We start from the raw sequence: 24,302 nt of genomic DNA on the forward strand, positions 1-24,302 counted from the left end.
TAAAATTATGATAAATTAATTATTATTAGTAAGTATTATTATATTACCCCTATTACTTTAATTAATCTAAAGTATAGTTCTTGAAAATTCTCTCTTAATGAATCAAATTTTATAAATTAATTATTAATATAAATATTGCTACGTGACCCCTATTCTTTTAACTAACATAAATTATACTTTTGAAAATTCTCTCTCAGTAAGTATTAAATGCATTCTACGGAAATATAATTGATAGTCAGCAAATCCCATATATATATATATATATATATATATCAACACACAAAAGGGCAGATAAATTAAAGTCTACACCTAACACACACATATATTATATGCACATATCTATGTGCATATATATATATATTCTATTTGTGGGTATAGAAACTTGTTCAACGATACATATGGTCATATCAAGCCTCACCAGCTCAAATGTATATTAATTAATAAACATTTAAGAAGATTGGGTGGCGTGTGGTTTATAATATATAAATATTAGGTTGAATTAATCCCCGTTGAAGTATATATTAATTATGTATACACATATAGATCTATATCTTATGGTGTAGCGTGTGATTTTTAGATTTTGAAAGAAGAGTAATTAGCATGGAGGAGACTAGGGAAGTTCTTCTTGGGAGATCAAGAGAAAGAAGGAATATTATAAGTAGTGATTTCAGAGAGAGAGTTTGGGAGGAATCAAAGAAGATATGGAATGTTGCATTTCCTGCAATGATAGCTAAGGTTTCTCAATTTGGAACGCTTGTTGTAACACAAGCTTTCTTCGGCCATATCTCTCAACTCCACCTTGCAGCTTATGCTCTCATTCAGATTCTCGTTCTGCGTTTTGCTAATGGCGTCATTGTAAGAAATTTTTCTTTTCCAATTCTCTCCCCTTCTCTCTCTCTCTCTCTCTCTCTCTCTCTCTCTCTCTCTCTCTCTCTCTCTCTCTCTCTCTCTCTTAATTTATGTATATACATATACAAGTATTTAACAACACAAGAATGCTACGCACTTTTTTCCCACTTAACAAGAGCCAATCTATTCTTGTTTCAAAAGGGATGTAACAAAAAATTTTCCTTCTCCATGTTGGTTTAGAAGAAAGAATACTTGTCAATTGACTGTTTTTGGGTCCATGAAAGTTTCTTATTTGTACATGTATGTAAACATTAGTTCGTATAGTAATATATATATATATGAGAAATATAACATACAATAAATAATCTTAACATATAGAGATTACTTGTATATTCAGGAGACCTATATTTTATTATGTTAAGACTTTATTTAAAAAATATATCTTCTATTAACCATCTAAAATAGATAAGTAATATAATATTAAGTACTTTTCAATTTTTTTTCTCACTTAACAAGATCCAATCTCTTCTTATTTCAAAAGGGATGTAAAAAAATTATTTCCTTTACCATGTTAGGTTTAGTAGAAAGAATATTCTCAACTACTTGATTTTTGATCGTTGAAAATTTTCTATTTATACATGTATGTAGTTTATATATAGTAAGTAATTTATATAAAAAATAAAATTGTGTAACAAATAATCCTAGTAGATATAATATTATTTAGAAAATTATATTATATTACGTCAACACTTTATTCAAAAGATATACTTTATAGTAATTATTTAAAATATATAAGTAAAATAATATTGAATATTTATAAAAAAAAATTAATTCCTACAATGAAAAATATTAATATAAACAAACATAGGATCTCACAGTCAATTTATTTTATGACAATCATGTGTATAGCTAGGGATGTCAACTGCAACTGAGACTCTTTGTGGACAAGCATTTGGTGCAAAGCAGTACCACATGATGGGCATATACTTACAAAGATCATGGATCATCAATCTTATTACTGCAACCTTATTATTGCTCCCTATATTTCTTTTCGCAAGACAAATCTTTACGATACTAGGCGAACAATCAGATATTGCAAGTCTTGCAGGTTATATTTCTTTATGGTTCATCCCCATGCTCTACTTCTACGTCTTCAACTACACCATTCAAAACTACCTCCAAGGACAACTCAAAAACAGCATTATCGGATGGTTATCTGTTGGATCATTTCTGATCAATCTGTTACTGTCATGGATCTTTGTTAAGAAATTACATTGGGGAATTTCTGGAGCAATGAGTGCAACTATAATAGCTAACTGGTTAGTAGCCATTGGAGAGTTCGTATATATTTTTGGAGGTTGGTGCCCAAAAACTTGGAGAGGATTCACTTGGGTTGCTTTTTCTGACCTCTTCCCAATTACAAAGCTCTCAGTATCTTCTGGTTTGATGCTATGGTATATATATATATATAAACATTTTCTATATTTATCTTTAAGATAATCTTATAGTAAAGATATATATTAATAATAAGATATTAATATCCACCACTATTAAAATTTATAGCAAGTAGATATGGACATACATATATTTATTTATTTTTTTAATTTTGATTATTTCTTTCATAGTTGGTTTTCTTTTAATTTTTAAACAGCTTGGAGATATGGTACAATAGTATTCTAATCTTACTAGCAGGATACATGAAGAATGCTGCAGTTGCCATTTCTGCCTTTTCTATATGGTAATATTATATTATATTATAGATATATATTATTTATGGCTTCTGATTTAGTTTGAGCTCAAATCAAAAGCATAAAAATCCTTTAAATTACAATTATCATTGCAGCCTTAATATAGCAGGTTGGGAATTCATGTTATGCCTTGGCTTCCTTATCTCCTCAAGGTATTATTTTCTTCTTCTTTGACTTGTTCATAGTTATATCATGTTGGAGCTTTAATTTTCTTAATAGATCTATCTGTACAGTGTTCGAATTTCAAATGAATTAGGAAAAGGAGATGCAGAAGCTGCAAAATTTTCAGCCAAAGTTATAGCGTGTACATCAATCTGCATAGGACTGTTCTTCTGCACTCTCTGTCTGATATTTGGAAACAAGATTGGATACTTGTTTACGAATGATGAGAAAGTAGTAGAATATGTATCAGAACTCTCATTCCTACTTTCTATATCAGTTTTACTCAATAGCATTCAGTGCGTACTTTCAGGCATGTTCTTACATTTTATATACATACACATACAAACACAATTATTTTACTTAAATTCATGTTCATATGTTTGCATACAAGATTGATCATCAACAAAATCTTGACTGCTGATATGAGATAAACAGCACAGAAACTTGTAGATTGAAAGATATGAAGTTTATATTTCAGGAGTAGCAATAGGTGCTGGAAGACAGAGTATGGTAGCATATGTTAATATCTTCTGCTTTTATTTCGTTGGAATACCAATGGGGCTTCTGCTAGGATGGGTGGTCGGTCTGGAAATAAGGGTAACTATTTGTTTTGCTATTCTTTAGTAATTTTTAACATATAAAAATTAGATAAACTTTGTATAAATCATTGTATTAATTTTATATAAAACTTAAGGCTCATATTTTTTAAGTACAAATTTATTTCGACCCAAAGCATTAATTTTCAAAAAATTCTTATTATTGATAATATGTTAAGTTTAAGAATCACGAGACTACTAATAACTTTATTAAGTGCTTTATAGTCATTTTTTTTGACACTACTCGTAACACTTTAGTTTCTAAAAATTATTAAACGTTAAAAATTTATATTTAAATTATTAATAATATTATTTTTATATTTAGCTTAATAATTATATATTATTTTTACGTAAATTAAATTATTAGTAGCATGTCACTTACTTAACTTAAAGGGGTTTACAGGGATTATGGATGGGAATGCAACTCGGTGTTATATTGCAATCGTTGGTGTTGGGTTACATTACATGGACAACTGACTGGAATGAGCAGGTATGTTGAAATTATTTTAATTAAAATATAATTAAAGTGATTAGAGATATGAATAAATACCTTTTTTATATGGTTAAATATGTTTAATCTTATTCTATACCCACATAATATACTTATTGATGACATTAACATAGTTATATATTGATTAAGGAAAATTAATATTTTATTAATTTTAGATTCCTATATATTTATTTTCATTTTTTAAAGACTATTAAGATTATATATTTATAATTACATTCATAAGCAAATATCAATATCAAAAATAATATATATATATATATATATTCCTTGACAGAAAGAGTGAGTAAAAAATTGATGTATTAGTTGCTTATCTTGACAGAAAAGTTAATGATCTATTTTACTCTTAATTTTTTAAAAAAAATTAATTAATTAATTAATTACTACTATTTTACTCTTTCTTTTTTCAGGTTAACAGAGCATCTGAGCGTCTAAATAAATGGTTTCCAAGAAATTCAAATAAATCTAATGAAGAGTCAGTTCAGGAGTGATTGATTAGTGATGAATTTTCTTAATTCTATATTAGTAAAACCTGATTACTTTCCCTGCTTTTGTAAAATGATCATTTTTATATTTATTATTTCATAATGGTACCACAATTTTGATCTATAATTTGCATGATATAAGGTGTATTGGTGGATTTGGATTTTATGTTTTGCTGATTAGGATCTAGGTTGCTGCCATGTCATCAAAAAGTTGATGACATGGCAGCCAACTGTCACATGCTTGTCAAATTCTATTATATGAGAAATCTCAAGTTCACAAGTACATTTGGAATAAGTCTAAATTTTGTGAAAAACTACTTAAAGATCCACAGTAATTTAATTAAAATGTATAAAAAAAAATTATCCAAAATAACTAAAAATGAAACAAAGAAATTCAAAATATGTAAAGCATTATATTTCAACTTCTACAGTAACTGATATTTCCCAACATGATTTACATGGAACCACACTTTGAGTTTAGGAGAACAATTAATTGCTTTGTTACAGACTTTGGGTAAACTGTATCTGTACTCGAGGAGGAAGAAATGAATCAAGAGCTAAGGGAGTATGATCTCGATAGACTGTAAGTCTAAATAAGTATCATCTCAAAAGATTGAAGGCTGGTAAATCTTTCACATTCCTCACGTCTTCGAGTGCAAGCTCTCGCTCTAACTGTGTTCTGGTGGATTTTAAAACGTCCTAGAAACAAAAATTGAAACAGAAAATAATTAAGTCATTATTAGCACAAGCGGCCCAAAGAAAAGAGTTAAAGATTTCAAAGTATTCTTCGTGTATTTTAAAACCAATTGGGAATTGATTGTTAGAACAATTTACATTGAAATCCATATATGACGCTCGCTTGGCAAGCCATTGAGCATCCATCATCTGGAAGGCTACACAGTAAAGACTATCAAATGCCATTTCATCCTCACCGAGTAGATCCAAAAACCGGATCCCTGCCAACGTTGATGGTTTCCCTGCAACATTAACTTAGCTTCTAAGCCTTACCCATATTATAGGACTCTCAAATTCAAAACTAGAAACTAAGTGGAACAAAATCATGTAAACAGAGGAATTCTCAAAATGACGAGGTCGATAATAACAGGCATTTGCATTTCTTCAAGGATATGCTCGAAACAATAGTACAATATCATTGAATATTCATTTGGCCAAGGGTCATCATCCTCTGCTAGTAACGAGGAGAGCTAATGATGTTTCATTTACCTGAATGAAGATCCAGCATTTGTGCCAACATAAATGAAATATTGATGCCAGCTACAGCAAACGGATACTCCCACTCAGCTCTGCTTCCATCTTGTTTGTGCAACAATCTCTGAAATGATTCCTAATGAAAGAAAAATCATGAGTCAAATATTAGTTTTAATATAGTTATTGCAAAACCAAATCCGGAATTTCTATGTCGGTTATATTGTTCAACCAAAGAAATTTTCAGCAAAGAAAAGCATAGAAGAAATTAAATTTCAAAAGTTTACAGAGAAACAACAAAAAAAAAAACCCAGGAGACTCAAGTAGTAGGAAAGTCCCAGTGTGAAAAGGTACATCAGAGGACTAGTTGTCCTTATGACAAACTAAAACATGTGGAAAGAGAATGAAAAGAGAAAGAAATGGTCAAACTCAACATAGGATAGCCGTGAAATCTCTTTGTAAAATAGAGAAAGAAATATCCTTAAAGAGTTCATGCGCCTTAATCCAAAGAGATGCCAAAAATGTCTTTCCTATCCCAGAAGAATAAAGAAGACAAGAAATGATCCTTAAAAATCATAGCATTTCTCTCCAATCACTGCACCCACAACCAACAAATAACACCCCTCTCTGAAGCAATTTATCCTCCTTTTCTAACCAACACTCAAAGAGAAGAAATGATAAATCCCTCAAGATTTGGAGGAGCATCCAAGGAAACATTAAGAGTGCCAAACAAGCAAAGTCTAAAGTCTCAAAGCCATATACGACGAATGATTATGAGACTAACAAGCACAAAAGCCCATTATACAAAGAATGCTTTCCCCGCAAACATAGAGAAATTAGTATCAACCCCACTAAAAACCATAGTCCAAACAAAAACTTACTCAGAATAAGATGAAACCTTCCAAAGAAGGTTTTCTAAAGGCAGCATTCGAAATCATACGATAATTGGTTAAGAAACAAAAGAATGATTTACGAGTAAAATCCAGAAAACAAACTCTAAAAATCAGGAGTGGAGAAAAAATGACAGATTTAGAAATTGAATCAGACAAATCACAGCAACAGAGTCTCGATGTTATGTTTTCAAGACCAGAATCTTGTCACTAGACGGTTCTTTGGGATTTCCGGTTTCAGAATCTGCTTCTACTTACTGCAATTCCTCAAGCGATCTATTTTGTAAAAATAAATTGTAGTTTATCAAAACGAGTTTTTACCTTAAACACCGTTAGAGAAAACTCTAATATCATAATTTAAAATAATATTCTGACTTATCTTTATTAATAGTAAGCATACCATTTTATATATAGATTACAATTCTTATTTAAGAATCTTAATTTAATTACAATCTAAATCTAATTAGAAATATTTTATTAAAATATTAAAAATCTTATACTATTTAAGAATCCAATATTAATAGAAAATCATACATTATTTAAAAATCTAATACTAATTATGATTCTATGTTTACTATTTAGAAATCTAATACTAACTAAGATTCCATATTTAATTGAACTTTAATCTCTTATTTAAGTCCTATAAATATGTCGATAACACTTGACCATTAATATTTCTATGTAAGAACATGTTCCAAGAACCTTGACCATCAATTTGAACAGTGAAAGAAGAGATAGGAGTGTTACGGCAACATGAAAGGTTATAAAGACAAGGGAAACGGGTTGCCAAATGGATGTGATTAAGCTAATGATCCTCCTAATACAAGATGCACAAGCAATCATTCACCCTAAACCCAATTAAGAGAAGAAAAAAAATCACAAACATAAGAAATGGCTTCCAAAAGGCTCTTGTAAGACACTTAGAAATAGATTTCACTATTAATCTTACTACAGCCTTTTGGTTTCAACGAATGTTATTTTGAAGAATTTCCCTTAGACACATCTAGAAATGAAGGCTACATCTATGATTGTTTTTTTCTCTTAGGAAGCAAGCATCAAATGGAATTTTAACCATTGATAATCTTACAAACAAAAGATAGGTCATTGATAATCTTACAAAGCAGATTGCTGAACAAGTGCTTTTTGTATTTTAGTGAGTAAAATCATGGGGACCATCTTCTTCTTTGGTCTTGAGAAGTTCGAAGGCTTTTAAATTCAGCTCTCAACCTCCTCAACTTGGCTTGGATGGTTAGCAGATCAGTTAAGGATGATCTTTGGGCCTGGAGTGGTTCTTACCACCAAGCACTGGAAAAAATATTTGTTCTCACTCGTATCTCTATCTTCTGGGCCATTTAGAAAGAGAGGAACTGCAAAGCTTTTGAGTACTCCTCTTCTTTTGCCTCCATCAAGGATCATTTGTTTAGAACCATTTGTATTTTGTAAGGGTCACCTTATGTTGGACAAAATGGCTATTGTTGATCCTTTTTCATCTTCCCACTCAAATGGCTATCTTTTGTACATGGGTGCATCCCCTTGATACCTTTTTGTCTCATAAAAAAGAATCTAAAAATATTAATCTGTTTTTCAGTTACATTGGGATTACATTACAGGCATTAAATACTCTGTATCTCTCTCAAAAGGCCATCAATTATTCACATAATATTGAGAGAATTTTTTCAGCAAACTTGCTTGATGCAAGCAAATATCAACTTTAGATTTGATGCTTAAATCCCAAGTTTGATGCTCACTAACTACTCTAGTTATTTCCTACCAATCTAATTCTCAATTTTTAAGTGTGATGTCCAAGAGCCTCAAGGTATGATACATAAGACTAATGCCTTAAGTACCACTTTGGCCCCTGTATTATTTTTCTTATTCAATTTGGACCTCATACTTTTTCGCTCTTTTGGTCCCTCTAGTTACAAAAATTGTTCATATTAGTCTCTCTCTATTAGTTTCTGTCGACATTGCTAATACATTTGTCACGTGTTACCAAACTTGACATGTGACACTGTTTTATTAGATACTTCCCCTCCTCTCCCTCCAATTAACTCTTCCTCTTCTTATCATCTTCATCTTGCACCTTTTGGTTCCAGCGTTCCATCGCCTCCAACAATTCTGACCTTGACCCTACTGGGTCCACTGTTTCTAAATATGTCCAGGTCCTGCTTCTCCATCCTCCTCTCTGCCATTCCACCCCTCTTTTTTCCTCTCCCTGTCATTTCCACCAATAGTAACCTTGCCGCCTTCCTCTTGAACTTTGCCAGTGGCGCCTCCTATAAGTCTCTCGCTCCTTATTTCGATTTTGAGTTTAGGATTTTACTTTAATTTTTTTGTTTTATGATTTAAATTTTTAATTTTTTTTATTTTAAATAAAAATTAAATTATTTGTACACATCAGAAGCTATATAACATCAAATCGGACAAAGTACCCAATAAAATAGCGTTATGTATCGAGTCCAGGGACATTTAGCAAATGTGTTAACAATGTCAACAAAAGCTAACAGAGGAAGAATGCTAAGAATTTTTAAAGTTGAGGGACCAAAAGAGTAAAAGAACTATATAAGAACCAAATCAAATAGATAAAAGCAGTTCATGGACAATAATGGTATTTAGACCTAAAATTAATCCCTAAGCCAAAACTAGGCAGATGATGCCTAATTTGCCCCTAATCCACAAATAGGCAAATATTCCTAATTTGTCCTACATTAATATGCTTCAATTAGAAAGGTAAGATAACTTCCAATCTCAATGTTTACTCTAATATCTTTTTATGCGTTTTCCATAAAAGAACTTTGTCGAAAAGAAAGAGAAGCTACAAAGTAGGAGAAGCCAAGCAAGGAAACAGGAGCAAATATTTCTGATACAGCAAAACCAATAAATTTTCACTCAAATCTACCTAAAGACCACCTTAATTCAGTAACAAGCTAAAATATTGCCATCCATATAGCAGTGTTCAATTGGAATTCAGAAAACCCAAAAATAAAGTTTCTTCAGATTGGACAAGGTTCTTAGGGATAAATGTATTCACAATAGCCAAAGACCAGAAACCATTTAGGCTATAGTGGCATGGTTTTTTAGGACAAGTGATATAAACTAACTCTGCTACTGTAGTGGAAGAACTTCCATTATAGTACTTTATTTCCGGCTTCATGTTATTAACATTGTGGATCTACCAAAAGGAAACTTAACGGTACAAGCTGAGAAGATTATCCCCAAAGCAAATGGGATATCACAATAACAATTTCATCTACCACAGAACCTAAAAACTTAAACTAGTTTCCCATTTGAAATAAATCTTTATAATGTTTTTCTTCCTATATCCCTGTTAGGAAGGAATTGGAAGAGACACCAGGAAAGGTTATTGATACATGATTTCCTTCTACATTATGTACAAAGAAACACAGAACACCAAGACCTAGTCCTAGCCCTGTGCATCATGGCAGTCAAAGAAAAATGTATATCAAAATTAATTCAATCAAGGGCCCAGCTGGAGCCTAGTTTTCATAAAAGTATTCAACTTCTTCATAGCCCACAACTACTTGTGTTTTCAACAGAATACAAGGTTCATTTCAGCTAGAATGAAGAGTAACGCATAGTGCTATCCCACACCAATTCAAGACACATCTAGTATCCAATTTTATGCAATAGATGACAGGTATTATTATTAATCAAGATTTTAAAGCAAGGGAACAAACCGGATACTTCTTCGCAAAAAAGATTAGATTCTCCAATGATATAAACCCTCCACCCCTTCAGACAGTACAACAAAATTTTATTTAGTTAAGTGTCAAGGGAATAACCGATAAAGCACAACCACATGAAAATTCATAATGAAGAAAAAAAGGTTCACATACCTAAAATCTGTTGAAGGGTCTTCCCCTTGCCAACCCATATCTTTCCAGAGTTTTGATTTAAGAGATGGGAGCTCCCTATTGGGATAAGCCAACCTCCATAATTGTTTAAGTGCATCCTAAGAGAACAAAATTAAGCAAGTAAAACAAATATGATCCATCACATTCGTAGGTGAATCTTCTTGAGAACGGAGGGATGCAAGCAAATTGGTACTTGACCTCCACCACTCTCAAGACAACAGAGCATACAAAATTCCGTAGAAAAGCTAAATGATCAGGGGGGACACTGATTTGAAAACAATACCAAGTATACCTATGTATAAACCTTTTAATTTTAAAGTTACACTACAACTGAAGTCCTTGAAGTTAAAACGTAAAATTAAATGCATACTCAAAGCAAAGCACGAGGAAACATCCCAATATTCATAATTATGCTTATTTTGTAGACAAGTGTGGCAATATAAACAAATAGTAGCTAATAATTTTGAGAATGAAGCTAGATAGTAGCATGCTTATATAACAAATGCCAGGGATGCACACATAAAGGACCTAGACACAGGTACATGTATGTGAAATTTAATGCAGCAGCCAATGCCCATTGGATAGAGCATAATTTGGAAGGCTTATCCAAAATCTAGAAGGTTGGGAAGAAGTCAGAACCACTATCTACTAAAGGCTCAAAACAAAATTTCAACAATGTTCTACCATAACTAATTACAAAGAGAGAAAAATAATGGGACAGAAATGACTTTCAGTTATGCTGCCTGGAGAATACTTTCACAATAAATTTTCCTTTTATAATAATCTTAAGATTTCCAACCTTGATAACTAAATCAGTAGATAAAGTGAAAGCACATGCTGGGGAGAGATTAAGAAAGTGGAAATTATGTTATATGGTAGAACACCTACCTGATGCTCCACTCGAGAACCATCAAAGGGAACTTCCAGCCTCTGCTGCAGATTTCTGAACCTTTCTTCCTAAGAAGACAGCACTTAGCACCAAATATCACATAGGAAGCAAAACAAGTGACACCCATGTCACAGAATATAAAATAGAATGCTATTATAAAATAAGAACTGGCAATCCTTTTAAGAGAAACTACAGGGGAATAGAAAGGTTAAGGTAGGAAAGAAGATGACGACAAAGTAAACCTTCCTAAGTAGGTTTATTGCTAAGACTCTTCAATTTCGGAGCAACACCCAAGTCAGACACATGGAACTGGTGTATGTGGGATATATGTTCAATACAATGAAGACTCCTAGGCTGTAAATTGTAATTAAAATATGAAGATGGGGAATTACTTTTTTGAGACGGAAAAGAATCTGTTTTGGAAAAGATGATCTTTTAGAATAATGAAGATTGGAATATTGGTTCTGGAATGTCTCAATCTTGAAAGTTTTTGCATAATAATACTTTTTTATGTACTCACATAGTAATGCTTGGTCAGTTAATTAGTATAACTTTTTCATCCCACCACAAATATGGAACTGCTATCTTTTTGTGCTAAAGGTTGTTATTCTTTTATTACATGAAATATAGATTATAAATTTTCTTACTTTTAATATCAATTGAACCCAAGTTGTTGACTATGTTTTTGGGCTTATTGACAGTGTTCCCATATATTTGAAAGCAAAAGTTGGTGACTTGGATCCATACTCATCTTGGACACCCACACCCAAGCCTGAGCAACAAGTAAACAACATATGCAAAATAACCAATGTATCACTTTTTTCCATTCTTTGGGGTAAAGTTTGTCTTTGGCTTCCATCCAGGCTAAGGTCAATAGACATTTTAAGGATGTTCCTCTATCAACTGCACGTAGAGATTGGCCAGCTATTCTTATGACAACTAGCTAGTCTCTGTCCTGTTTTGTTCTTATTGCTGTTACCTAGTCCACCTTTTTTGTAACTTTCTTCCTATCACTATATAATCTTTTTTCCTATCAAAAACAAATGTGAAGTAATTAGAAACAATCTTATATTTTCCTGGTTTCTTACACATATTAATAAAGCCAATAAGTCTCTCAACAGCGATCATTTTTTTTTTTTTGAGATAGAAAAGTGATAACTTAGCAGGCAACAACAGGGTGCAACTGCAAACTATGTAGAAAGAATCTCTGGAAGGCTAGGACAAAGACAACCAACCTAAAACCTAAAGGACCCAACTCAAATCAACAATGTGAAATCTGAAAAACCTAAAAGTAAAGTGCTCTTAACTTCCGAACCTGATTCATTTCTAAGTTTTTAACGTCAAAAACCTGTTCCCAGAATATTTCTCCCAACATAAGCGATTGAGGTTACAAATTTAGGCCTAATTCCTTTAACTACCTTATATGTTATTTGGAAAACAGAAATATAAGAGCTTTGGAGGAAATAAAATTTTCTTTTGATAGCCTTAAGTTGTTGGTCCTAGACACTAGATTTTTTGATAAAGGGTCATCCTCTGTACACTTGTGAGTATTTAGGGAATCCGATGATATTTTGACAGATTTGTAAAGTTTTTGCATGCGGATTGCACCTTCTTGGCACTATTTAATATCACACTTCTTCTTTCAAAAAAAAAAGGTCTGCATTGTTATTACAGAAGAATAAGCTAATTTTCTATCAAAAGGTAAGTGCAACGTAATTGCAAAAACACACTAAAGAAGAAAAAATTTGTAATAGATAATAAACAAGTTAAAATCTTTATTCAAGCTAATGTATAGATTCTTAGAACTTGAAATTGGTAAATTCTGCCAATGCATATACCTGCAAAGGACTAAAAGTAGGTGGATGAAGCCTTTTGTTTTGTCCAATTTGAGTGGCAGAAGTTAAAGGTAAAAACCTTCCAATAAGTGAGCCAGATCCAAGGACAATGTTTGCTGTAAAATCCATTACGAAAAATCAGCCAAATCAATTTGCAATTCCATCTACAACCACAAAAACTCGAAACACTCACTTTTTTGATAAAGCAAGTTAATTGATCAAACAATATATAACATTTAACAAAAAATGTTTTACAGTGTCTTATTTATTGAAAGCAAGTTCATTGATAATAAATAAATGTACAATGCCCAAACATAGTTCAGGCCTTGGGTGCCACCAATTAAAGACATTTTAGACAAGCAAAGCATAAGAAACCAAAAGATAACAAGGGTTTCTTGGGAAACACCTTCGATCTGTTTTGCTAAGGAGTTAGGAGTTTATTCTGTGTTGAGGTCTCAGTGTTGTCTGTTGTGGTTTTCTTTCTCTGTACTTTTTATACAAGTATGCCTTATCCTCTCACTTTTTTGCAACTTCTTCTATGCTTCTTAATAATATTTCTTCTTTATCACTTAAAACAAAAAGAAAAAAGAACAATATGGTCATGAGAACAAGAAGAAGATTGCTTCAAATGGACTTAATCACTTCTTGATGACAGAAGGGATGAATCAAGATTGGTAAGTGTGTTGGGCTGCAAAACAGTGGCATTAACTATTAAGTATCTAGGGCTGCTCTTAGGGTCAAATGACAAAGATGAGAGAACATGGGACCTAGTGATTGAATTGTTTGAAAGAAGATTAACAGGGTGAAAGAGAAACCTCTCATCTAAAGGGACAATTATAAAGAGTACGCTGGTTATCTTCTTATCTATTATTTGTCTGTCATGACAATCCTAGTGAAAGGGGCATAGAAATTGAAATCTATTCAGTGCAGGTTTCTTTGGGGAGCTGCAGAAGATAGGAGAAAGTATCATTTGATGAGGCCGGGGGAAACTAAGAAGCCTATGTCTTGGGGGGGAGTTAGGGCTGAGATCTTTTGTTAAGATGAATCTAGCCCTACAAGGGCAATGGCTATGGAGATACACGAAGGAGAATGGTAGGTTGTGGAGGACAGTGATTGATGCTAAATTTAGGACTATGGATAGAGGTTGGTTCACAAGAGTGTATGCTAGATCTCATGGGGTGGATGGAGGAAAATAAGCTTGGGAGAAAAAAAATTCCAGGAATGTGTCAATTAGAAAGTGAGGAGAGGGAACAACATTTTGTTCTAGAGGGACGATTGGGTAGGTGGGGGAGATCTTAAAAATCAATTCCGTCATATTTTTCTTCAAGAATATCGTAGTTGAGAAGGCTCACAAGGATGGTAGAGGAAATAAGAAGTGGGATGTCAATATGATTTGTAACCTTAGTGATTAAATATGAGGCATTGCTCCATTTATTTTTAATGGTTAATCTTAACGGTAATGGTAATCAGCCAGTTTGGAAACTTAAGAAGAAGGAGAGTTCACAGTCAAATCCTACTATAACCATTTGGTTAGGAATGAAGTAGCAGCTGAAGCCAGGTTTCTGTTCAAGCAGATATGGAAAGTGAAGTTCACAGTCAAGTCCTACTAATTATGCATAGTTTTTTCTATATCCCCTTCTCATGCGATCTAGTCAATACTTTGGAAAAACAACCTCTATACACAGTACCGAACTTTGCCACTATCACCCTCCACCATAAGATATCTTTTCTTTCATGAATCTGCATAGTTACTTACCATGTAAGACCAGATTCATCTCCACTAAAGATCTCAATCCCAAACATCCTTGAGACATTGGTTTTTTGTTCTCATCCCATACCACTAAGTGATATTTTTTCCTATCCTCATAGTCACCCCAAAGGAATCTACATTGAACTGATTTCAGTCTATTGGCAACACTCACTGGGATTGTCTATATGAACAGAATAAATAGGGAGGTTGGCCGACACTTTTAACGAGTGCAAGTCTCCTCTTTTTGGACAGAAGGTTTCTCTTTCATCCCGTCAACCTCATCTCAAACCTTGCCACCACTGGATCCCACATCTTCACATCTTTATATTCGGCCTCCAAAGATAACCTCAAGTACTTAATCAGCAACTCCACACTTTTACACTCCATGACTCTCGCTAAACTAAGAGCATCCTTCCCATCATCCATTTTCACAAATCTAGATGTGGTTAAGTTGATATTGAGACCAAAAACTGCTTGAAAACTCAGCAAAATGCATCTGAGATTAATCATTTCCCTCTCAACCAGTTCACAAAACACCTTCACCAGTAAAAAATAAGTGGGTTACCTCCTCCCCATGCTCACCCTCACCCACCTTTAAACCTCTAAACCTTTAAACAACTTCAGCTCTCCGGTTCTTGACAGCATTTCGTTCAAAACTTTTGAAGGTCTTGAAAAAAGATGGACCTCCATTCACCATGACCCAAAAAAAAGTTGTACTGATACAAGAGTTAATCTATCTACACCATTTGTCCCTGAAACCCAATCTTCTCTGCATATGATGAAGAAAGCTCTAATTTACACGATCATCGGATTTCTCCATGTAGGAACCGGAAGCGAAGCGCTATGCCAGGGTGGGGGGACGGGAAAAGAAACGGCTCCGAAGAAAGAAATTGGGTTCCCAATGCTTCTCCATGCCCAATGAGATGTGCGAAACCCTTTCTACTCTTGAATAACATCTCATCTAGAACCTCATTAGCCATAAAAGTCGTACCCATAATTTGTTTTTCTTTAACAAAAGCATATTGACACTCGTCCACCACTTTATCTATCACATTGGCCATTCTTCTAGCTAAAATTTTATAAATGAGTTTATACACGCTACCACCTAAGTTGATAGGTCTAAAATCCACCTTAGAAATGAGTACCAAGAAAGAAAAACTTAAAGATTTAATAAAGGACCCAAGTCATATAATTTAGTTCAAGAATATCCTCTTTCATTACATGCCAAAATTTTTTATAAAAAACTCGTGTCAAGACCATCAAGACTTGGAGCTTCATCCCCTCTACAGTGCAAGAGCCCCTCAAGAATCTCCTCCTTAGTGAACTCTCTTTTAAGCGATTCTCGGTTCAGCTCATCTAAAGATATGAAGATGAGATCATCCAACTTGGGCCTCTGACTAAACTCCTCGTCATATAGTCTATAGAAGAATTTCATGATCACTTATCTTAGCTGCTCATTACCCGTCATTAATCCTCCAACGATGATTTGCCATGTTATGGAAGAATTTTATGTCTCTATCCCCCTCCTTAATCCACTTGGCTCTCGATTTTTGTTTCCATGGCATCTTCTTTATTTGTAATCTATTTACCAATTCAAGCTTTATAGATTCCCTGCGAGCCAATTCTTCAGTGGACAAAATACCTTCCCCCTCCATCCTATCAATGACCTCCATATCTTATGGTAGAAATTGGGTAACAAACTTTCACCCCTTCCCTCCTCCTTGCTCCACTTTTTAACTATGTCTTCACTACCTTCATCTTCTACGACATTTTAAAGTTGGACTTACCATTCACAATTGCTCCTTTCCACCGTTCTTTTTTTTAAAATAAAAGGTATAAATAGTATCATTAATTACAGGGACCAAAAGGATGCAATCCATGCACACAAAAATTTACATATTAGTGAGCATATCAATTAGAAAAGGGTGGTGGAGGCTAGATGGAGTGTGAGGAATGGGAGTGGTTCAAGTAGAACAGCCACTAGACATCATGGCACGAGTTTGTGGAAAAAGATAATGTCGGGTGGACAAAAGTTCCTAGAATACATGAGTTGGAAAATTGGTAAAGGCAATAAAATCCAATTTTGGGAGGAGAAGTGGATTGGAGATTATAAATTGAAGGACAGGTTTCCGAGAATATTTGTTATTGCACAGAAGAGAGATATGGTGATAAGAGAAGCGTATTCAGTCAGGGGGGAGTATTGGGATTGGTCGGTGCGAGTTGGTAGAAATCTTAACGATTGGGAAGTCCTTGATTATCAAGATTTGCTACTCCTGTTAACCCAGATCAAGTTACCAGCACTTGATTAGTGGGGATGGGGAAATTTTTTTGCATTCCGAATCAAACATATCTGGGAGACGGAAGCCCCTCCTGGAATGGCATTTTTTGCATGGGAAACTTGCAAGGAAAGTATATTGACGATTGACATGTTGTAGAGGGGGGGTAAAACTCTGGTCAACCGGTGTTTCTTGTGGAAGATGGGGGCAGAATCGTGCAATCATAACTTGCTGTGGTGCCCGATGGTTTATAGTATATGGACTATAGATTATGGCCTTTTGGGGCTGAATTGGGTTTTATTGGAATTCTGTAAGAGATGAGCTTTAGGCATGGGTGGGCTTATGTAATAAAAGAACTTAGTTACTTCTAATTTTTATATCTATTTTCTGGGTAGTGTGGAAAGAGAGAAATATTATAGCTTTCAATGGAATTGAGAGAGACTTTGTTAACATTAGGGGTAAATGATTTTGGATCATAACATTAATGATTTGGATGATTGGATGATTTTGGGAATGTTTTTGATCACTTGATTGAAATGTAAATTCTTTTGTATAGGGAGAACATCTTATTGATACTATTGTTTACAATATACTTCTCTACACTTTTACTTCAAAAAAAAATTAATTCCTCTAGATTCTTCATAGGATACAACCATTGGTTCATAATCAAAAGATCAAAGGTAACTAAGTTCAGGCAAACCCCTCCTCCACCCCTCAAAGGCCCTCCTATTCCTTTTCTTCCACACAACCCAAAAAATTGCCAAAGAAATATGCCATCAATGTTTTTTCCTACTTGTAATATCCTTCGAAGCCCACATTTCATCTTTAACAGAGCCAGCCATAACTCAATTATACCCTAGGATCCCAAAAGCCATAGACCATAAATTATATGTGATTGGGCATTGAAGCTAAATATAATCACAAGTCTCCTCCGCTCTCTTAAATAGACAACATCAGTTAACCAAAGTCTTTCCTACTCTCATCAGTTCATCAATAGACAAAATGAACCCGCGAAAAGCTTCACAAGCAAAGAAAACTATCCTTGAGGAGGCGTTCACTTTCCATATTTGCCTGAACAGGAAATTGCCCTCGACAGTTTCTCTCTTGGTCAAATACTTGTAGAAAGTCCTCACAATGAATTTCCCATTTGCACTAAGAGTCCATACTGGTTGGTCATCATCCTCCTTAAGCAAAACCAAAGTCAATGACCTCAAAAGCGATTCATATTCATCCATTTTCCAGTCATTGAGATCCTGTGTGACCTCCACATGCCACCCGTTTTGGCCCTTGTCTCCATGGAAAGCCTCTTTACAGAGATATTCTTATAGTACATAATGGCAAAAGTTCGTGGAAAGCTAATCCTCAAAAGGCCCCTCCCATCAATCCAACTATGTGACCACAAATTAGTTCTCTACCCGTTTCCAATTCTCTACTCAATATATTCCTGGAACTTTTCCTGTGCAAATCCTCCTCCATAACCCTTTCCCTTGTAGAGCATGATTCATCTTAACATAAGATTTCAAATCCATCTTACCTTGATTCAATAGTCTTTTAATTGTGTCCCAAGGCACCAAATGGTATTTTCCACTTTCCATTGAATCACCCCACAAAAATCTACAGTAGATTATTTCCAATTTCTTGGTGACAGTAACCGAGATTGATAAAGGTCCCTCTCCACCATTTACTGATCTTACCACAAAGACCACGAGCAAGGAACTCTGTTGATCTCATCTGAAAAAAGGCAAATAGGAAAATTATCAGAGATGGTCAATTACAAAGGTTTTTATATAGACCCGTTACTTATAGTTGGCAAGAAACCAACACCAAAAACCTGTGAATTCTTAAACAAATCGGTTAAGTCTTTGATTGGGCCAAGTCCATTTTTCTCCCATAAGAAGGAAATCTAGTAATTGAAGTCTATCAAGAATCTTCTTAAATTCTTCAACAATAACACTCGATGAGTGTTCTCTGAACTTTTAATATTTTGTTTAAGACCATTTCCAAATCCCCTCCCATAACCTATGGGAAGTTTCATTTTTGCTTATAGTCCACCAAGCCTTTCCACAACGAAACCCTCTCTCTTTGTTCGCCTCTACTGTAGACAACAATGAACACTAGTTCCACCCATTTCTATAATCTTCAAAGAGGCATAAAATAGAGCATTCTCCCAATAGCACCTCCTCGCATTTAAAAGCCCCCTCCTTCCATAAAATTAGAATCCCTCCAGATGCTTCCCTAACAGGTAAATCTTTCCCACCTATCGCCTTAGTCCTCCAAAGGCCATGGATAATTCCATCAAGATAGATTCTATTTTACATTCTTTAAGGCAAATCACATCAGGTTCCCATCTTTTCACACAACACCTAATAACATGTATCTTTTTTATGATCATACCCCTAACATTCCAAAAATGATGCGGTCAAATATTACATTAAGCATCTTCAAACACCCCATCTTCTTTCTTTTCCCTTTTCCTTGGATTGTCATATTTAATGCTAGATTGCAACCTTCTCAATTCTTTAGAACTCTCTACCCCCTATCTATTTTTTACTTTTGCTTTTCACCTCTCCCCTCTCGCCTTCTCCTTCTTTCTTTTCTTTATCTTCTTAAGAAGCTCCATAGTCTACTCCTTTTAAGCCGTCAAAAGTGACCCCAAGCATGATACTAATACATTGAATATTCCGAAGGACCCATCTTGAATTTTCTTCCTCAATCAAGCCCCTAATCTTCTTTTCACACCTTCTCCTCCACCATTACCTCCCTCTTCTACATCACAGCCATGTCATCCTACCTCGGTGTAACAACAACCACCTCACTCTCCACCAAAACCACTACCAGAATTCACATGGAATCCTCATCTTCAACCTCGACTGCATCGCAGCAAACCATAGATGTGTCGGCTTCTCTCCTCTTCTCTCTACCTGATCTTTTCCTCTTCCCAATCACCACTAATCTCCCCCACTCTTCTGTTATCCTCTCCTCCATCAAAATCAACGTCTACATCCACTTTTGCTGCCAATCAAGAGACTTCCTACTCACTCCCGATAAACATCGCGAATTTGTGCGTTTTTTTCTAGTCACAGGTCTCCAAATCTATTTTAACTCAAGACCTGATTTTCTAACTCCTCTCCCAGGCACGGCCAGCATTTCCCCTTCCCAACCCATATGGGACGTTTATACAGCCCATCATTCCTCTCATAATTGGGTTCTCCTCACCGAGGTCCATTTTAGTAAAATTAACACCAAAAGAACAATTGTCCCTGCGTTTTGGGCTACATGAAAAGGAGACACCTCCCCTATGTTTTGGTAATTATAATTTTGAAATTTAAAATCAACCAGACCCGTCTTGGAAATAGGTCTTGTCTTCCCCACCCGACTCCCTTGTCCCAAACTCTCCTTCACAGCTTCGATGAAGTTTTTCTCTCTCCTCACCTCAAATCTCACCCACAACTCCGTCTTGTAGTTTGGACAGCATAAGATGATCGACGAAATTTCTCAACCTTCTTTCGGACTATGCTCTTGCTTTTGAACATCTGTTTCAACCTCTCTAGGTTTCTCCAGGTGCCTCAAATTTTCTCCCTACCATTTTAAATAACACCAACATCATTCTCCACAATCCGCCAGCATGTGGACCTTCTAGAATAAAAATTTGCCTCACTGCCTCCCCTTTCTCCTCTGTGAAGACCAAAAACTTTCCCCTCTTGTCCTGCTCATGGCCACTCACAAGTTGTAACTCCTTTCCACCTTGTTCTAACCCCATACCTTTCTGCCTTTAGCCCAGTAAAATTTGTATAAAGCTCCCAGCAACCAGTCCACATCATCTTCTCAAAATAAGATCAAAGCACTAAAGCCCCTCCTACTCCCACCTGCAATTAAACCTTCCAATTTTTCCCCGCAGACAACATCTAAAAGTCTTGCTTTTGATGGCCAAAAATCTTCTGTCCAAATGACCATTCTAACAGCCTCCCCAGGGGTGGAGGCATTGGCTGTGCAAGTATGCTCGCCCTACATTTGGTTGACTTCTCTTGGCTGGTCAAAAGTCTAATCAAAACTCTCTTGTCCAGTCGAAACAATTCTCTCATCCAGTCCTCTCAAAATCTAGTTGATTCTTTTATATACTTCAGCAGAATATTAACCACCAAAACCCATAATTTCAGTCAACAATGTATACATTGATCATAACAGTTGGATTAATCCTCTTCAACTTGTCTTCAAATATGCAAATACTTTCTTTTTGGAACAAAAGCTATAATACACAAGGCAGCAGAGGGCTGCACTAGAGTATTAGAAGATTAAATATCTAGAAAGTCCTCATTGTCTCCTCCATCAGAAAGAGAATGATTTTAGAAAAAATATACACAAAGTCCGGTACAAATAGTCTTTAATTCTAACAAAAGAAGAGCAATTCCCTTCAGAAACTCTTTTATTTCTTATTTCCAAGCAATCTAAAACATAAATAAGGGGATGATCGACCAACTTCTTTCTTTCCCTGCCCACCCAAATACAATCACGACCATAATCCACTATTGCAAGATCCATCATAGTAGGGCTGACTCGTCCAACCAATCAATAAATGAAATGAAAGCAGTAAATCTCCTTCATGAATTTCTTCATTTAAGCATATTCGGATTCCAAAACGCACGAAAATGATAGATATAACCATTTACTACATAAGCAGCCAGCTTCATCATAAAATGGTTAAATGATTTCTCACTTCTTTTAAGCATATATTAGTATGCATTAAAATAATATAGATGCAAAATTTCCTATTACACAAGACGCCAGCTTCATCATGATATGTTTAAACTGTCAACTTGCAGATGGAAATAAATCAAATATCGAGATAAATCATGCAAAACTCCAAGGAAAAAGCAAAATAGCACACCTATCCACTGGGCCCATTGTGCAATCAATTGAGAAAATATCAACGTCCAATGAAGGTGCTCCTTCTTTCGCTCCTCGTTCCAAATATCCTCTAGTGTGCGTTCCTGGAAGATGTCAAATTGACAATCCAAACAAGTTTTAGTGTACAAAAATATATGATACTAAAATAAACAAAAATAATAACGGCAACCACAAATTCCAACCTCGGAATGCCTTTCACCTAAATCGTGATTCCCCAATAGAGGTTCACTTAGACCTTCCAAACTTGAATCCTCATAATAATCACGCCTTTTCTCATTCAAATCCCCATGGTGGAGACGCCTCCTCAAAGCCTTCGATGTCATTTATTAATTGCTCAAATGACGCACCCCAAAACCCTTGAAATCCTAATAATCAAACAAGAGACACATATTCATTCCAAATCAAGAACCAACATTCACTAAAGGAAACTTAGGGAGAGAGTAAAAGAATCAAGCTTGTGGACTTCAAAAACCACCTTTAAGTTCTTCTTAATGACCCTGAAAAAAGTTCAGATTATAATGACCTTCAACTTATAATAAACTCCGCAACCAAAAAAAAACACTATTAGATGTAGAATTGAAATCGCAATCTGGAACCGGAAAAAAGTATGTCGATGATCTCTGTTGCTCAAATTCAACAGAACCCAGAATTTATAATCGCCTCTATCTACATAAACAAGAAAGTAATTGATTCAATATACCGGGGTATAATGAGGAAAAAAAACATCGCAATCACGACCACGCTACACAAAAGAAGAAAAAAAAAAAGAAGGAAAGCGCAATATATGGTACCAGAAAACCTCCGAGTTAAGGAAGCTCGCAAGTAAGGTGCATACGCGTTGGCGTGTATGTAATATATGCAACATGTACATATATTATATGCGTGCGTATAGATTTGGTAACGTCGTCTCAAGATTAAATATATATATATATATATATATATGATTTGGGAAGGTATTCAAGTGAGGAAATGGGAAGATTAAAATAATGTCATCTGATTTTGTCTCTGATGTCTCCCGGTAAGACCTTCAATCTGAAAGCTTCAAAGAAGAGACGATCGGGAGAATCCAGAGACGAAATCTGAAAAATGGTTTATTCTTTTTCTTGTTTAGTTTTTGATTTTCTTTTTTCTTTAAATCTTCCTTTCGGACCTCACGGCTCAGCCATCCGTAGAGAAATGTAAAAAGAGAAGGCAAGTAAAATGTCAGACCATTTATTTTATGAAATTTGATTTTACACAACCTTCTTCCTCTGATTATTTAAAAAATTATACGAAAATTGCTGAATTTTTTCATAAATAATTATTAGATTCTTAATTTTAGTTATAATAATTATTTTTACTATAAAAAGAGAAAAATAAAATAAAAAAATATAACATCCTATAATAAAAATCTAAACTGTATCACAGTCATTCAAATAAAAATATATCTAAAAATTATCATTGTAAAATTTAGTTGTAAAAAGAGTCACTAAGTTACATATATTATACATGTATCTTATCACTCAATCGTTTTGATTGTCTCTAATGAAGTATCATCTGCAATATTATAAACTTTTAGAATTCTTTTAGGAGTTTTTATCAATTATAAACTTCTTAAAATTTTAATATTATGTAAATAATCTCCATATTGGGGGGAATAATCACGTTCTGATCATCATCATGAATGAACTCGATTTTTTTTTTTTACATGATCCATAATATAAACAGAAAGATTAATTTCATAACTCGTAATACTATAAAAACTAACATTATTATTAAGACTCCACTTGATTTACCTATCAAAAAAGAGAAAAATGTACTATATGTAAATTAAATATCTTTATACACCTTAGACATTAGATAATCATATATGATGTAATGCACTTTTATTTCTAAAATAACATCTTACGCATTAATCAGCATTCATTATGTGACATCGTCTTCTTTTAGCATCCGTCAAGAGACAATCAAAAGGGAAGAACTATATGAAATTTTCGATGCACGTAAGAATCATTAATATCCAAATAGTCTTCTATAACCAATCGGGTTGATTTGGTATAATTGTAGTGAGAAAATAATAAAACAAATTTAACTGAGATGATTCCTTCACCAATTAATACCCAAATTAGTTTATATGGAACCACTTTATGTCTTGTCCTAACATAGGCAATTAGATCGAGATTCGTCAATTTGTTGTGATAGATAAGTGAAAGTCAGAATACTTAAATCAACTTATTTTATCGTACCAAATTCGAATATACTCATTTTAGTTCAAACTCAAATATATGCTACCCAAAAAAATTCAAATCTTAAATTTTTTAATATAATAAATAAAAAATTAGTGAAGTT

General features: G+C 34.2%; 2 protein-coding genes across 3 annotated transcripts; one reads left to right on the forward strand and one right to left on the reverse strand.

Annotated features, from left to right (window-relative positions):
• The first annotated feature begins 299 nt into the window (after positions 1-299).
• Positions 300-4,631, forward strand: LOC110812842 (protein DETOXIFICATION 24-like). The gene is made up of 8 exons (XM_022039717.2): positions 300-855; positions 1,759-2,303; positions 2,501-2,587; positions 2,693-2,749; positions 2,831-3,069; positions 3,238-3,356; positions 3,759-3,845; positions 4,274-4,631. The coding sequence occupies exons 1-8, from the start codon at positions 601-603 to the stop codon at positions 4,352-4,354; spliced, it is 1,470 nt and encodes a 489-aa protein (XP_021895409.2). The 5' UTR covers positions 300-600; the 3' UTR covers positions 4,355-4,631.
• Positions 4,632-4,741: 110 nt separating this feature from the next.
• Positions 4,742-23,142, reverse strand: LOC110812886 (ELMO/CED-12 family protein). Of its 2 annotated transcripts, XM_088206582.1 has the most exons (11): positions 22,766-23,142; positions 22,450-22,640; positions 22,157-22,339; positions 21,955-22,057; positions 13,047-13,159; positions 11,208-11,276; positions 10,302-10,417; positions 10,143-10,197; positions 5,573-5,693; positions 5,183-5,325; positions 4,742-5,047 (listed from the first exon to the last, which is right to left on the reverse strand). In XM_088206582.1, the coding sequence occupies exons 3-11, from the start codon at positions 22,295-22,297 to the stop codon at positions 4,949-4,951; spliced, it is 960 nt and encodes a 319-aa protein (XP_088062708.1). In that variant the 5' UTR covers positions 22,298-22,339; positions 22,450-22,640; positions 22,766-23,142; the 3' UTR covers positions 4,742-4,948. The 2 variants fall into 2 exon arrangements, with proteins under 2 accessions (XP_088062708.1, XP_088062709.1); XM_088206583.1 differs by lacking the exons at positions 22,450-22,640; positions 22,766-23,142 and adding an exon at positions 22,675-22,717.
• Between the last annotated feature and the right edge of the window lie 1,160 nt (positions 23,143-24,302).

This window comes from Carica papaya, chromosome 6, assembly GCF_054855325.1.
Source record: "Carica papaya isolate Zhongbai chromosome 6, ASM5485532v1, whole genome shotgun sequence".
NCBI classification, from domain to species: Eukaryota; Viridiplantae; Streptophyta; class Magnoliopsida; order Brassicales; family Caricaceae; genus Carica; species Carica papaya.